Raw genomic sequence first — 13237 nt, 5'->3', positions numbered from 1 at the left:
CAAAATAACATTCCAAATGAGAAGAAAACACAATATATTTTAATTATTTTATATTACATATATACATTATTATGTTGCATTTATAATACAATGATATACTTTATGAGTTGAAAAAAGATTCTGAGTTGAAAAAATCACAGTCATGCCAAGATGTAGCTCTTGCCTATAGAAATCGGTCTTATATTGACATATGAAGTTGTTTTTTCTTCATTTGCCATAAGTAAACCCATTAAGTGAACCCACTTATTCAATTTTAGCATTTGCATAATTCAAATTCAATCTTAATCATATTCATCTTATAACTTTATAGATAATGATTAAAAAGAAGGAAGAAACGATTTCCAAGTATCAGGAAATGCTGAAGTCTCTTAGAGAAGTATGGCAATATTTTTGAGTCACTCTTGCCAATTTGTGCTGAATTTTTTGTTTTCTCTGAAGACTGACTTTTTAGGCACTGCTGTTGTAGAGGTATTGCCTTAATGTGATGAAATATTTGTTAGACTGTGATGCAAAGCTCTACATTCACCTCAAAATGATTGCCCAAAGATTTGCTTCTGGTAGAATTAGATGGCTGCTTGTAAATTTCGCACTTAATCGCCCATACCAAACCTCCAGCAAGTTAATTGCAAGCACTTTAGCCACCTTTGTCCGGAGGGGTCTTTTTGAAAAAGGATTCTTGCATCTCAAATTTCATTACTACAAATGATTTTTCTTTTCATATCTGCAAATGTCATTTTGATATCTAGGACATGAAGGCACAAGAAGAGTCACATAAACATGAGATGAAAGTCATTCAGGATAGACTGCACTTAGAAATAGAAGAGAAAGTGAAGAAGTTGAAGAAAATGCATTTGGTACTTGTTGCTTTACTTGATTACAATGTCCAAATTATTTTATGGGGAAGAATATGTCGAAATTGTTTAGCGGGAAATATTTTTGTCTAACAACGATGCTGTTATTTTTCTGAAAGTGTGCATTTTTATTACCTGAGGGTGCCTCTTATCCCTGTATTGACCAATTTAAAAGCTTATATTTCATTTTGAATTTGGCCTTCTTTCTTGTTCTGAAGATTTCAACTTGTTGTTAATGCACATCTGTGATTATAGCCCAATTTTCCATCACTTAAAGTCACAAAGTCATATTATTCCTTATTGTCTTAGGAGTACATAAACGCCCCGCAGCCACCAACGCCATCAGAAAGACAGGTATGTTGTGTAACATTGGCTACAGAACAATCTTGATTTCAAAGATAAAGTTTCGCAGCCTGAAAATACTTGACAAAAAAGCAACCAAATTTTCTGTGTGCATTTCTTATTTCTTTCGACCCAACCAATTATCAGTTGAAGGCTCTTCTGTTTTCTCTGTGAAATTTTTATGTGGTTAACCATCAGTAATGATTTTTTTTAACTACGTAGGGATAAAGAATGCTTATATTAAATTGCTATCTTGTATTTTGTGTAGATTTTGTGTTCCTTCCTAAGCTTGGTATCAAGGATTACATCAAGGATACGCATGCAATACGGACGTATATATCTAGTAGATAGTGTAGACTTTAAGAAAATCAAACTATATGTTTTGTCTCTTCAAGCCTGTTTTGTGAATAACTCTCTGTTCAAGAGATGTTGATTTACTCTAAACTCTATCACACTCTACGTGCAAACGTATTGAACACTGTGCTACGGATGTATCAACAAACAAACTTCTATATTGTATAAATGTGTATATTCTTATTTTGTTTCTGTAGCTGAATAGGCTTGCCGAATTGGAAGAAATGGTTGCAGAGCAAGACAACAAATTAGCTGTTGCAAAGGAACAGGTGAAGAAAGGAAAAGATGATATTGAGCGACTGAAGGAGAAGTCAGATGTTGAGCTTAGAATGCAAAAGAAGAAGATAAAAATGTATGTTAACTTACAATCAAAAGACTTTTTTATATCATTATAAGAGATTTGCAAGCAGTCTTTTGGTCTGCACGGTCTCTCTTAGGGAATTTAGAACTAGAATCGCAAAATAATAATACTCGACTCTTTGGAGTTTTAAGGATTTGTTCGAAGTTTTGTTTGAAGAGTAACTACATGGCTCACTTGGTTTTCTGTAATTTATCTGGCAGGAAAGAAGAAGAACACAAGGCGGAAATAGAGAAACTGAACAAGGATATTGAATTAGAGCAAAACAGAGTCGCGGAGCTTAGCAAGGAGGTTCGTCTATCATTGTTTATGGATTTAGTTTTCCTTATGAACATTATCCTTTTATAACATTAGCTTTACTTTTTCAGGTCTACATCAGCTCTCTTGAGCTGCCTTAGCATGAACTGAATCGACAAGTTAAAACATTTATCTGTTTATGTTAAAGGTTGTGGTTCTGCAGTATACGAGTTAATTTCATGTTTAAGGGCACTTTACTGACACTGGAGGTGTGAGTTTTATCCAAGAGTGCTTTGTGGCTACCTGAAACACATTTCTGTAGCTAATGGGGTAATCATCTGCAGTGGACATTTTACATGCTGTAGTAAAAAGTTGAATCTTGCACCTTTTAATTTCGTTGCCGATTCAACTGTTTTCAGATCGAGATTCTGAATGATGATCTCCATGCTGCGAAAGAGGCTAATGAAAGAGCACCAACAAAGACCATGAAAGCTTTGGTTGAAAGACTTAGGAATCAATTAGCCTTGAAGGAGAAACAGCAAAAGGTGAGGCGTCGCTTTATTTCAATCTGCGTACAATCTTGCCGTTTTGAGATTAAAAACCGTTCACAGATATGGAATTTTGAAGGTAACAGTTTTACATTAAAAAATTAACTTTAGCAATTAATATTTGCTTTTCTCAAAGCCATTTTTAAATTTTGTGCCACAAAAAGATTGTTTGAATAATTAACTTAATTAAATGCCAAAGATAAAGGAATTCAGTAAGTGTCGTGTTACTAAATTGCAGTAATTTGTTACTAAATTGTCATCCACATTCGTTTACTCGAACTAATTTCGTTTTTATTGCAAAGGCTAAACATTTTGACCACTAGGGCTTATTCTTTTAAGAGGATTCGTCTTTCTGTATCCACATAGCAATTTATTATCCTGCTACCACTAAGAATATGCATGATTATTACTTTGTTAAAAGGTAAAAAAAAGCGTGCTTAGAGCTCACTTATAGTGAGCATGAACTATTTCCCAACCAGCTATTTTAAAGGGTAAGTGAATTTCAAGGATTCAGAATTTCGTCTTATTTTTGGTCTCGTTTCCTGCCAGGCGTTGAGTCAAGCATTGTTACAGTTGAGAAGAGACATGGTTAATCAAGCTGAAGAAAACGTCCAGGTTGCCTTCTACTCGTTTGCTCATTCTGTTCATAATTTTTATATCATCATCATCTTGTTCTTTTCTGTAATTTTCAGTTGTTTCCTTTAAATTGGTGGCTTCAAATGACAAGCTTAAGTTTCGTAATTTCTACTCCAGAACCTTTAAAGATCTTTTTAGCAGCTTAAGAAAGTAATGACAAACCTGTAGTGCCCTACTCATCCACGCCTGGCCTTTGAAGCAAAAGCGTGCCTTGTTTATCTCTCATATACCCTGTTTTTGCTCATTATATACCCTATATCGAACTTATTTTTCATCAATTTGTTTAGACTCATGCAAGAAAAGCAGAAGATGAGCTGAATGTGCAGAAAATCGTCGATAAGCAAACATCTTCATTAGAGGTAAAGGTCTTTACTTTATTTAATAATTGCTGAAAGCATTATGTTTTTCGACATGGTGCATAAAGATCCTGCTTGCCAGTTTTGTAACATGCTGATCAAACACCATACTCAACCTTTTTAGAGAGGCAATCATCTGATGACCATATCTTGAAAAATATTCCAAACATGATAAGTGTCCGTGGTCTAGTCCCATGTTATTATGGTGTCCATGGTTTTGATGTAATCTATGTCTTTCTTACACCGTCTTTAGTCAAAAATAGAAGAGCTGCAAGCAAGGCAAGAAAAATTGAAGACAGAACTGAAAGCTAAACGTGAATCTGAAAATGCGATGAAAACAGAGCTGGATCAACTGAAAAGGGTCAGTGATATTGTCAGAATTATCATTTACAAACAATACTTTCTTGCTTCAGGATGATAAAAATCTCTATAGCATTGTAAATTTTATCGTTGTCTGACTGATATACTGTTCTTTCGTCGCCATCTTAGACCCTTTATGAATCGTGTAAATGAAGTTGAAAATGATTGTTAAACTTCAAAGGACTTGACGGGTAAAAGAAATTCAAAAAATGTACCTTTTTCTGTAAGAAAGATTGAAGCATCTTTTAATATTTCTCAGGATAATGGAAGAAAGGAGGCCAGTGTAAAGAAACTTGCGTTGGAACTCAAAGAACGTGAAGAGTTGGAAGATCAAGTGTCAAGTCTTAAGGCAGAGATTAGATCGGTAAGAGAGGGCTAATTTTTGTTACTTCTGGTCATTTCCTGTAAGGGAGCCAGCCATGCCCACTGCTGATTTTCTATCTGATTTTTGCAAGCAGTAAGGTATAATGCCTACTTCTGTGTCACACTTCTAGATGCAAGTACGATACCATTTTTCCACGATATTTGCTATTCTGATCATGCTGATACAATCGTATATGAAAGATAGTCAATCTTTGAATCAAATATAATAGCGCAACCCACTTGTTGCTTAACTCAAGGTTGTCAATTGAAAGTCACAAGCGTGTTGAATCCTTGTTCAGCATGTGATTAGTAGGCAATCAACTTGAGTTCTTGTAATAGCAATCAGTTCAGTTGCTTTGCAAGTGTTTCTGTTAATAAAATCTTTAAGTATCCTCTAGTTTTTGATGAGATTATTTGGTGTTCTTGGCAGCTTGAAAAATATAAAGTGGAGGCGGAGAAGTTGAGAAAGCGAATTCAGGTGTTGGAAGAGGAGCAGCAGCTTGAGGTGCAACAAGCTGATAACGCGCAGACTGGCGCTGAGTTGGATTATTTCCCCGAGAAAGAGAATGAGACTGCAAAGGACGAGCCGGGGAAAGAACAAAAGGTATTTGCCATTTAATGCTCATGGACAGCCAGCCCTTCCATCTTAGAGAGTAATTTTTATACTCTAAGATGTCTGGGTTATTATCAGCTGTGTTTCTCTCAATACAGATTGTCTGAGCTAATTTAAAGATAGCTTTTGATAGATATTTATCCTGTCTAAATGGTTTTCAGTTTAATTTTCAATTGCTGTTAAATCAAATTTTAGTTTATTGAAGCTAGAGAAGCCTAATGGAGAGTGGCAAAATGAAATCCTTATTTTGTATTTACGACCAATGTTATAAGTAAACTTATAGTCATTCAAGTTAAGTATCTGATCTGTACTTATAGTCCCGAGAAGAAGTCATTAGGTGGGAGGAAAATAAGAAGTGGCAGAAGCGAATGGAGTCTTTGAAAAGCAAATTAAAAGAAAAAACGGAGGAACTTGAAAAAGCTGAGAAGAATATTCAAATGATGAAAGATATCATTTCAAGAAATGACAAGGAGAAGGCCTCTTTGCAAGCCAAAATTAAAAGGTATTGCCGAATAATTTTGTTGCTAAAAAGCAATTGGAGAAATAAGACAGAGAACTGGGAACTAGTAAAAGTTGATGACGTAGCTTTGCTCTACAAGATATGATACTGTATCATAAGGCTTGTGTTTTGCCCATCTTCTTGAGCAATAGTTTCGTTATTGTATCAGAATGTGTGCTTATGCAGTAGTCTTCATTCTTTACACTGCAACTTTTCGATTTTCATTTTGAAATGAGGATTTCCATTCAGCTGCTGTATTTCATGATAATTATATTTGATCATTTGTTAATCCTACTCACTCTGTCGATCCCTAGCTCTTCTCGATCAGCTGAAGACGTGCAATTTTCAGCCACTGGCACAAGCAAAGAAGAAGTAGTACAGAGGTTAAAAGGAAGAATATTCCAGCTGGAAGAGGAGGTAAAATTTCAGTTACTTTTAACGGGTTTGTCATAGAATTCTTGATGACATATAGACAGATCTTTGGTGGTTAGAACAAGACGGTTTTAGTATGTACTCCGACGAGTTTAACGCTTAATCGGGTTTCATATCAGGCAACTGTGGCATCAATGTAAATCGAAATTTTTCAATAAGATCACCCTACCATCCTTTAACTACGAAATATTGTTGCATGATCTCTGACTGGAGTGGTTTTTTACCTATCTTTGATGTAAAATTTTGATCACAGTTACTTGATGTTCATTACGAAATTAACCTCTACTATTAGGCGGTTGTCCATTTGATAGTGGAAATTTACTTTTGGATTGCTGCTCATTAAACTGTAATCTATTTGCATGCGATGTCGATTGATAAATTAGTTCTGCTTTTTCGAGATATTACAGTTTCTACTATAAAAAAGATTGGTCACAACTCTATCCCCTTTCATTTTCTTGACTCTGTTGTATCTCTCTTCCATTCACCAAAAGGTGATTTTAGTGGTCACCAATAGACCAGTTACATAATTTTTTAAATTCTGTTAAACGTTCGAAGATTTATCATCAAATTCTAAATGATCGATAGCAATATGATCTATGAAAATTTTAAAAGCTTATCTGTCACGTTAATCTTTTAATTCGACAGAACAACGATTTGCAAAGGCGACTTGCTTTGGATAGGGACAACGAGTTACATGTGAGTTGCTTTTATTTATATTGACCAACAACAATAAAATGAATTTAGTGCTGTGTTTGAAAAAATTGAGAAATTTGTTTCGTTATGTAAGAGAAGGCAACAAGTCACTTAAAGAGGTTCCAAGCCGTAAGACATAAAGATAACACTTTTCAGTTGCTTTATTGTCATATCTAGTTGCCCTAAGTTTCGATCATCCATTTTCAGGAATTGCGAATTCGAAATAGTCAATTAGTGGAAAACGTGAGGGCGTTGGAGATCGAGCTGACCGACAAGCAGGTAGGAAATAAGCATTTTATTTAGGACAATCTTTGCTACATCGCACAACCCAGATTTAATGTATCAGCTATTGTGGCTTATTCTAGTCTTGTTCAAATCCACTTTTGTACATTCATACTTTCATAGTAAACGGTTTTTGGCTGTGTGCTAGCTGTCTTCAACGTGTTTGAAATCGAACAGAGCAATGTACTTCACAAGCGAGTTGCTTTAATACTTTTTAAAATCCATTTAGAATTACACCATTTAGAATTACAACATTACAGCCATTGCAGTCATTTACCTATTACAATCATTAACTAGATTTCTTAATTTTAACTTCATTATGTCAATTTTGTCGCAGTGTTGTTTTTGTGGTGACAAAATTCACGTATCAAATGTACTCTCTCCCTTTTGAAATGATGAAAATTGATCAAAAGTTTGTTATGAACAATCAGAAAATGATCGAAATAATGAATAAATGATATGGAAGATGCGATCGAAAAAGTCAAATCATTGAATTGAATAATCAGTTAATAACACCAAAAACAAAGGAAGGGAGAAATCCGAGAATTGTGAAAGTTATTGGTAAGGTAATTGATCAAAGGCAACTTTACCTCCGTGATTATTTACTGACATATTTATGGAGTGAATCGCACCCCTTCGCTTCTCTTTCTCCTTTGTGTTTTCAGGGAGAGTTCCAAGTTTCAAGGGAAACTCCGAAGGGTAACTGTTGGTTTTGCTTTGATCCTATTCATTTGGGTTTTTGTTTCAGGCGGGAGATGATCCTGATCAGTATGATTGGTCTTTGGCCCGAGAACAGAATCTCCAAAAGGAAATTTTAAGCGTGCGAAAGGTCAGTAAACTTCCGTTCTAACTGTTAACCAAGGCTAACTGTTATTTTTGTTCTTATACTTTTCAAAATCAATTCATTACCCCGTGTTCGCTTTCGGCTAGATAGCAAATTTTCATTTATTGTTCTATTAAAGAATTGTTTTGATCTATTGAATCTTCTGCAGGAAAACATGGAACTGAAATTTGAAAACGACCGTGCCCGAACAAACATTCCTCGTCTAAAGGTGAGCCAGTTCAGCCTCTCTTTGATGACAAGTTCACCCTCATTTAATACTTTCTGTGTGTCTTTTCTTTAGTATCAAGTGGAGATTATGGGTTTGTTTTGGTTTGTTATTCATAGGCCAGAGTAAAGGATTTAGAGGAATACTGTGAAATTCTGAAATCAGAACTAGAAACTGTGAAGAAAAGAGAAAAAGAAAGAAGGGTAATTTAGATTTTCATTTTAACTCTTCACATCTCAGCTATAAGCTTTTCATCAAAAGACTTTCATCACGCTTGTCTCCAGATTATGTGCCAAGTCAGAAATCGTTTCAACAGTTTTTAAGGAAAATTCCAAAATTGTCCATGTGACCGAACGTAAGCAATTTAAATGTTTTGTGTAAGCAGAGCTGTATGTAAAGCTCTTGTTATCAGTCCTTTGTTCTTTTTGACTAATTTCTAATTTTACAAACAAAGGGAGCGATGGGCACAGGGATGGGAGGCCAGTCAGTTGAAGACATGGAGAGAGTAATCGCCGCTATGAGGAGGGTCATAGAAAGACTGCAGGGTGAAAATGATAGCTTGAAGAAACTGAAGTCGAAGGCGCCACCGCATTCTGATGTTGCAAGGGAAAATCGACAACTTAAAGTGAGTTTTAACAGTTCTTTATGAGTTTATCTTGTATATGCTATCGCTAAGATTTAAAACCAGAGGTTTTATGTTTAACAACGAAGCTTTGTTTTTGCATTCCTCCATTTTGGAAATTCTGGAGATAGTAAAGCTTTGTTTCTCTGTTGCTTTAAACATGATTTTCGTAGCAATGTCTTAAATAGTTTTTTCCAATGTTTTCTCAAACTTTTTATTGTAAGAAAATAATTCAAGTTTAGTTAAAGTGTTAAGTTCTAGAAGGGCGCACGAAATGGCACATTCGCGTACACAGGGGGGGGGGGGGGGGACAAATCGTATGACCCTGTCCAGCGAGAAATGTAAGGGGACATAAATAGCAAATATTTGGTGTACGCACGTTATTGTTGTTCCCCCTTTTGTTTTTATTCTGACGCATATATTTTTGTTGCCAATCATCTGTTTTTTTACAGCAAGAGATTCAAAAACTCAGATCCAAAGACGGGGGCTCGTTATCAGCCCGTGGTGCAGCGGCAACCAAACTTGTTCAGGAGAACGAAAAAGTTCGTCGAGACCTCAAGAAGGTATTTTGCACTTGCTAATTTTTATGATTCTTTATGTTAATGTTCCCATGTACCTGTGGATTGAATGAATACTCGATGTTTATTGATGTCTGGTCTGAATTCATATTTTATCTCGTGACTATATCAATTTTTAGTGCAATGAAGAAATTGAAAAGCTGCGAAACAGCAATTCAAGCCTTGCAATTGAAAAGGAAAAGTTGTCAAAGGATCTCGAAAAGGTTGAGTTTTAATAAAGCAGTTTTTAAGCCAAAGCCATTCCTTAGTTTTTTAAGTATTCAAAAGTTTTTCAAGTCTTCATTCCTTAGCTTATGAAGTTCCTAAAGCCCGGTCACCCTTTTTCAAAAAAGGTGAATTCAATTTGATAAGTATTGTCGCCTTGACTTAATTTGCAGGTCACACAGCGGCTAGTAGCTGCGGAGGCGCGTGCACCAAAATTGGAAGAAGCAGACAGTGCGCAATGGACAGCAGCAGTGATGACAAAAATGAGCGAAGAGAGGGTCGGGAAAATTGAGGCGGAACTCGAGAAGAAGGTTTCGTTTTTCAATTATTGTAGCTGCCATGAGTGTATTTCAATCAGTGTTGCTTATTGCATGTTTTTGTTAACAAACTCTATTTTTGTATGACCCGAGTTGCTCTTTATTTACTAGAATAAGCTCTTGGATGATTTGAAGAACCATTTGCGATCTGCAGCTGAAAGGGAAGCCGAGCTACTGCGAAAAGAAGATGAATACAAAGAAAAGGTAATCCTTTGTTTCTTCTTGCTGATGTCTTGTATTCTCAGATAATCTCAGATAATCTCAGATAATCTTAAAGAAGACAGACTTATTCCAAGAAATTCTTATAACCACATAGCACGCTATTCATTGGTATAACCCAAACTTGTATCTGCTTGTGCCTTATTTATCGTTTGCCAATTCTTATCAAAAGAGGCAGCATAAGACATTAGCTGCAGTTAAACTTTGTTTGTTAGTAATCGTTGAAATCCTACCTTTCGGGTACCTCACGTGCTTTTTCCTTTTTCAATCAATCAGGAAATCGAAGATTTGACAGAGAAGGTTTTTAAGGAGGAGGGGGGAGGGTTAGGGTTTGGGTAGTTTAGAGAAGCTTAAGGCAGTTTACCCGTAGTATCATTAGAATGACTCGTAACAGTCGAAATTCAAAAGCTAGTTTTTTCTAGGTTCAAATTTGGCTCATCTAAGCATATTATTTGCACCCTCCCTTTTAGACACTCTATGCTTTGGCTTTTTGAATGGCTTTTTGAATGGCTTTTTGAATGGCTTTTTGACAATTATCTTTGGATTTTGTTCTTCTTGATTCACCTTGCCTCGTTTGATTCTGATTTAGGTTTTGTGTTTCCTCTTTGTGTTCTTAGAACACGTCGTGTATTTCCCCCAGTAAAGAGCAACAACTCTCTTTCGTTTTAGATTTCGCTGCTAGAGCGATTTCCTGCAGACATCAAAGCTGACAGTGATGTAGTTCAGCATTTACAAAAAGCAAGGTTCTTGCTCTTTGCATTTTTCTTTCCCTTCTTTCTTATTGTCTGCTCAATAGAACATCATCTTCCTTTTACAGAAGACCCTAGACAGGGGACCAATTGTTCATGCTTTTGTTTTGGAAAGGTTTTATGCCTTCCTTTTCAACTTAAGGTAGTCTGACATGGCTACTCAACATTTCAGATGCACTTGCAATTGAATTGCATTCAGTATTACCCTTGTGTTATCTATTTTCTGGCATTTCTCAGAGGCAACGCGATGAAAATAGACACCCTTTACAGACATCAAATACTTTTTCATGTAGGCTGCGCATACAGACTTTAGAGGCCGAGAAAAATGAACTCCTAGACGATGTGTCCAGAATGAGAGAACTTACGAGTGATGGAACGCAGCCACTCAAAATGGTCTGTATTCAGCTTTTCATAAAATTGTTGAAATTTAGTTTGTTTATGTTTGCTAGAGTTATTTTTTATGCTGTTCCTGGGCAATTAATATTCAATACATCACTGTGTACGCCGGAAAAGGCCTGTTGATAATGATATATAATATAATGAGGTGATGACTTTACAGTTGGAAATAGTTTATTTCGTGTATTTATCATTAAGCTAATGTAAGGAAACTATTTACAATGAATGTGATTATTTAAAATGTAGTTATTTGTAAAAAGCTTATGTACAATATATGTTTTGCACAATCTACAGCTGCACTCGAAGTTTTCTAAAGGTTGTATGTTTTGTTTTAAGATATTTAGCGATTGATTGATTGGGACTCTTTAATTTAAGTACTGATTAACAAGGAGCATTTTCATAAAAATTTTGTCAACTATTCAACGTTATTTGATGTTGAAGATAATTGTTGTGTTGGTTTTCAGGATGAAGATGAAATACTGAACAAGCTGAAAAAGTATGATCGTTTGTTGGCAATAGAAGTTGAATTAAGGTAACCCAAATAATACTTCCTGTCTACAATTGCTTGGTGATAAATTTGCTGAAATTTCTTCAGAAAAAGGAACAGAAGTATTCACACTTTCTGTACAGTTTTCCAAGCAGCCAGTCAACTGTTTGCTCATGATGCGCGTAGATGTACAAAAGGTCCATCTTGGATGGAGCTCCACAAATATTTTTACAATTATTAAAGTCAATTTTCTACACAAACGTACCTCTTACAAGCTGCTTTATTTGGCCTAGCTCTAGCCAGACAATTTTTGTCTCAACATATGCAAGAAATGTTTGCTTCTAAAATGCTAAATGTTTATGTGGTTCTTACAGGACTCAGCTGAGAGTGGCTATTGTCGAGAATGAAGGCCTTGTTGCAGAAAATGTGAAGGTTTGTTGTTTTGTGCTTTGTCGATTTAATCAGCTATCAACACAAAAAATGTTACTGATGTTCAGATTTTATATGTTGAAGGAATACAGCATCTAATATAAATAAACTATAATCCTTGCCCAAAGTGCTGAGAACACCCAGTTGCTTAAGTGTTCTTTTGAAAACAATCAGCTGCTGTTTTCTGTAAAAATAACCGACATCTCACTCTTCTCCCTCAAAACATTGTTGTTGGTAGAGTTAAATGTCATAGTTATCTGAAATGAATCGATTGGACCACAACGAATCTGTCAAAGTTGCATAATACAGTATTTTTCAATAGTGATGCAATATAAAATGTTCAAAAATGTTGTGTAGTATACCAAGAATTTTAGAAGGCGCTGTAGTTTGCTGGCATATCAATGGAACATTTTCAATAGAGTTCTATCTAATTTTGTGTAATCAGTGGTATTTTCAGAAGGTAGGTGGTTCTAAAATTTCCAGCTTGTATCCTATGCATCTTAACTTTAACTAATTTTTGCCAAACCCACCATATCTATGTATTTTCGTTTTATAGCTAAAACGTGAGTTAGAAGCTTTTGATCCGGCGTTCTTCGAGGAGATAGAAGACTTGAAATACAATTACAAGAAATCTGTGGAGAGAAATGTACTATATGAAAGACAACTGAAACAACTGTCGCGCCAGTTCGGCGTGGATGTAAATATTCCTGACAATGATGACTACTAAGAACGTGTTAGAATGTTATTATGGTTGTATATTTATTGTTTATCATATTTATTAAATATCAGGATTTTGTACTGTCGTTTTTCATTGATACGGTCCTTTCTCCCTGGTCAGGAATTTGGTCTTTTTCATGGACATGTTTTAGTCCAACTTACGTCCAGCTCTCAAAACTATGAGAAAATGGGACTTTAGCAAAAATGGAAAAAAGAAAGTTCATGAAACCAATTCTGATCTTGTCAAGAGAAACCGTTACAAAAAATTGATTACGCAAGTGTCATCAATTCTGTATTAGTTCTAATAAGTTATCTTGACGCATTTTTTTGAGTAATCTTCGCTTTATATTTCAGGCTGAGTTTTCTTGTGTTTTCTTACTTTAAGTCTGAACAACCACATCCCTGGATAAACCTTCTTCAGGATTTATTACTCTATCATTCTCATTATCGTTAAAAGCATTAGCTGTTGCATTTTGAGGTGTCACATTCTATCCAGAAAGACAAATGATTTTTCTTTCTTCTATGACGAGAATTTCAGACAGTATT

At 35.4% G+C, this 13237-nt stretch overlaps 1 protein-coding gene across 1 annotated transcript in view; it reads left to right on the top strand.

Annotated features, from left to right (window-relative positions):
* The window catches only part of LOC135681767 (centrosomal protein of 290 kDa), a 47568-nt gene extending 34796 nt beyond the window's left edge, over nt 1-12772 (top strand). The window contains exons 49-76 of the mRNA XM_065196410.2: nt 311-376; nt 747-854; nt 1161-1205; nt 1745-1899; nt 2109-2196; nt 2562-2687; nt 3240-3305; nt 3614-3685; nt 3936-4043; nt 4302-4406; nt 4836-5009; nt 5336-5520; nt 5832-5934; nt 6595-6645; nt 6850-6921; nt 7673-7753; nt 7917-7976; nt 8093-8176; nt 8428-8598; nt 9048-9158; nt 9293-9376; nt 9551-9688; nt 9806-9898; nt 10583-10656; nt 10956-11055; nt 11523-11590; nt 11920-11977; nt 12531-12772. Of these exons, the coding sequence (XP_065052482.2) occupies nt 311-376; nt 747-854; nt 1161-1205; nt 1745-1899; nt 2109-2196; nt 2562-2687; nt 3240-3305; nt 3614-3685; nt 3936-4043; nt 4302-4406; nt 4836-5009; nt 5336-5520; nt 5832-5934; nt 6595-6645; nt 6850-6921; nt 7673-7753; nt 7917-7976; nt 8093-8176; nt 8428-8598; nt 9048-9158; nt 9293-9376; nt 9551-9688; nt 9806-9898; nt 10583-10656; nt 10956-11055; nt 11523-11590; nt 11920-11977; nt 12531-12701 (2817 nt within the window). The 3' untranslated portion in view covers nt 12702-12772. The remainder of the gene's footprint in view (nt 1-310; nt 377-746; nt 855-1160; nt 1206-1744; nt 1900-2108; nt 2197-2561; nt 2688-3239; nt 3306-3613; nt 3686-3935; nt 4044-4301; nt 4407-4835; nt 5010-5335; nt 5521-5831; nt 5935-6594; nt 6646-6849; nt 6922-7672; nt 7754-7916; nt 7977-8092; nt 8177-8427; nt 8599-9047; nt 9159-9292; nt 9377-9550; nt 9689-9805; nt 9899-10582; nt 10657-10955; nt 11056-11522; nt 11591-11919; nt 11978-12530) is intronic.
* Nucleotides 12773-13237: the final 465 nt, after the last annotated feature.

This window comes from Rhopilema esculentum, chromosome 17, assembly GCF_057945365.1.
Source record: "Rhopilema esculentum isolate cy_ngs chromosome 17, ASM5794536v1, whole genome shotgun sequence".
In the NCBI taxonomy this organism is placed as follows: domain Eukaryota; kingdom Metazoa; phylum Cnidaria; class Scyphozoa; order Rhizostomeae; family Rhizostomatidae; genus Rhopilema; species Rhopilema esculentum.
The sequence above is the reverse complement of the archived record's forward strand: the minus strand, read 5'-3'. Positions and strand labels throughout refer to the sequence as shown.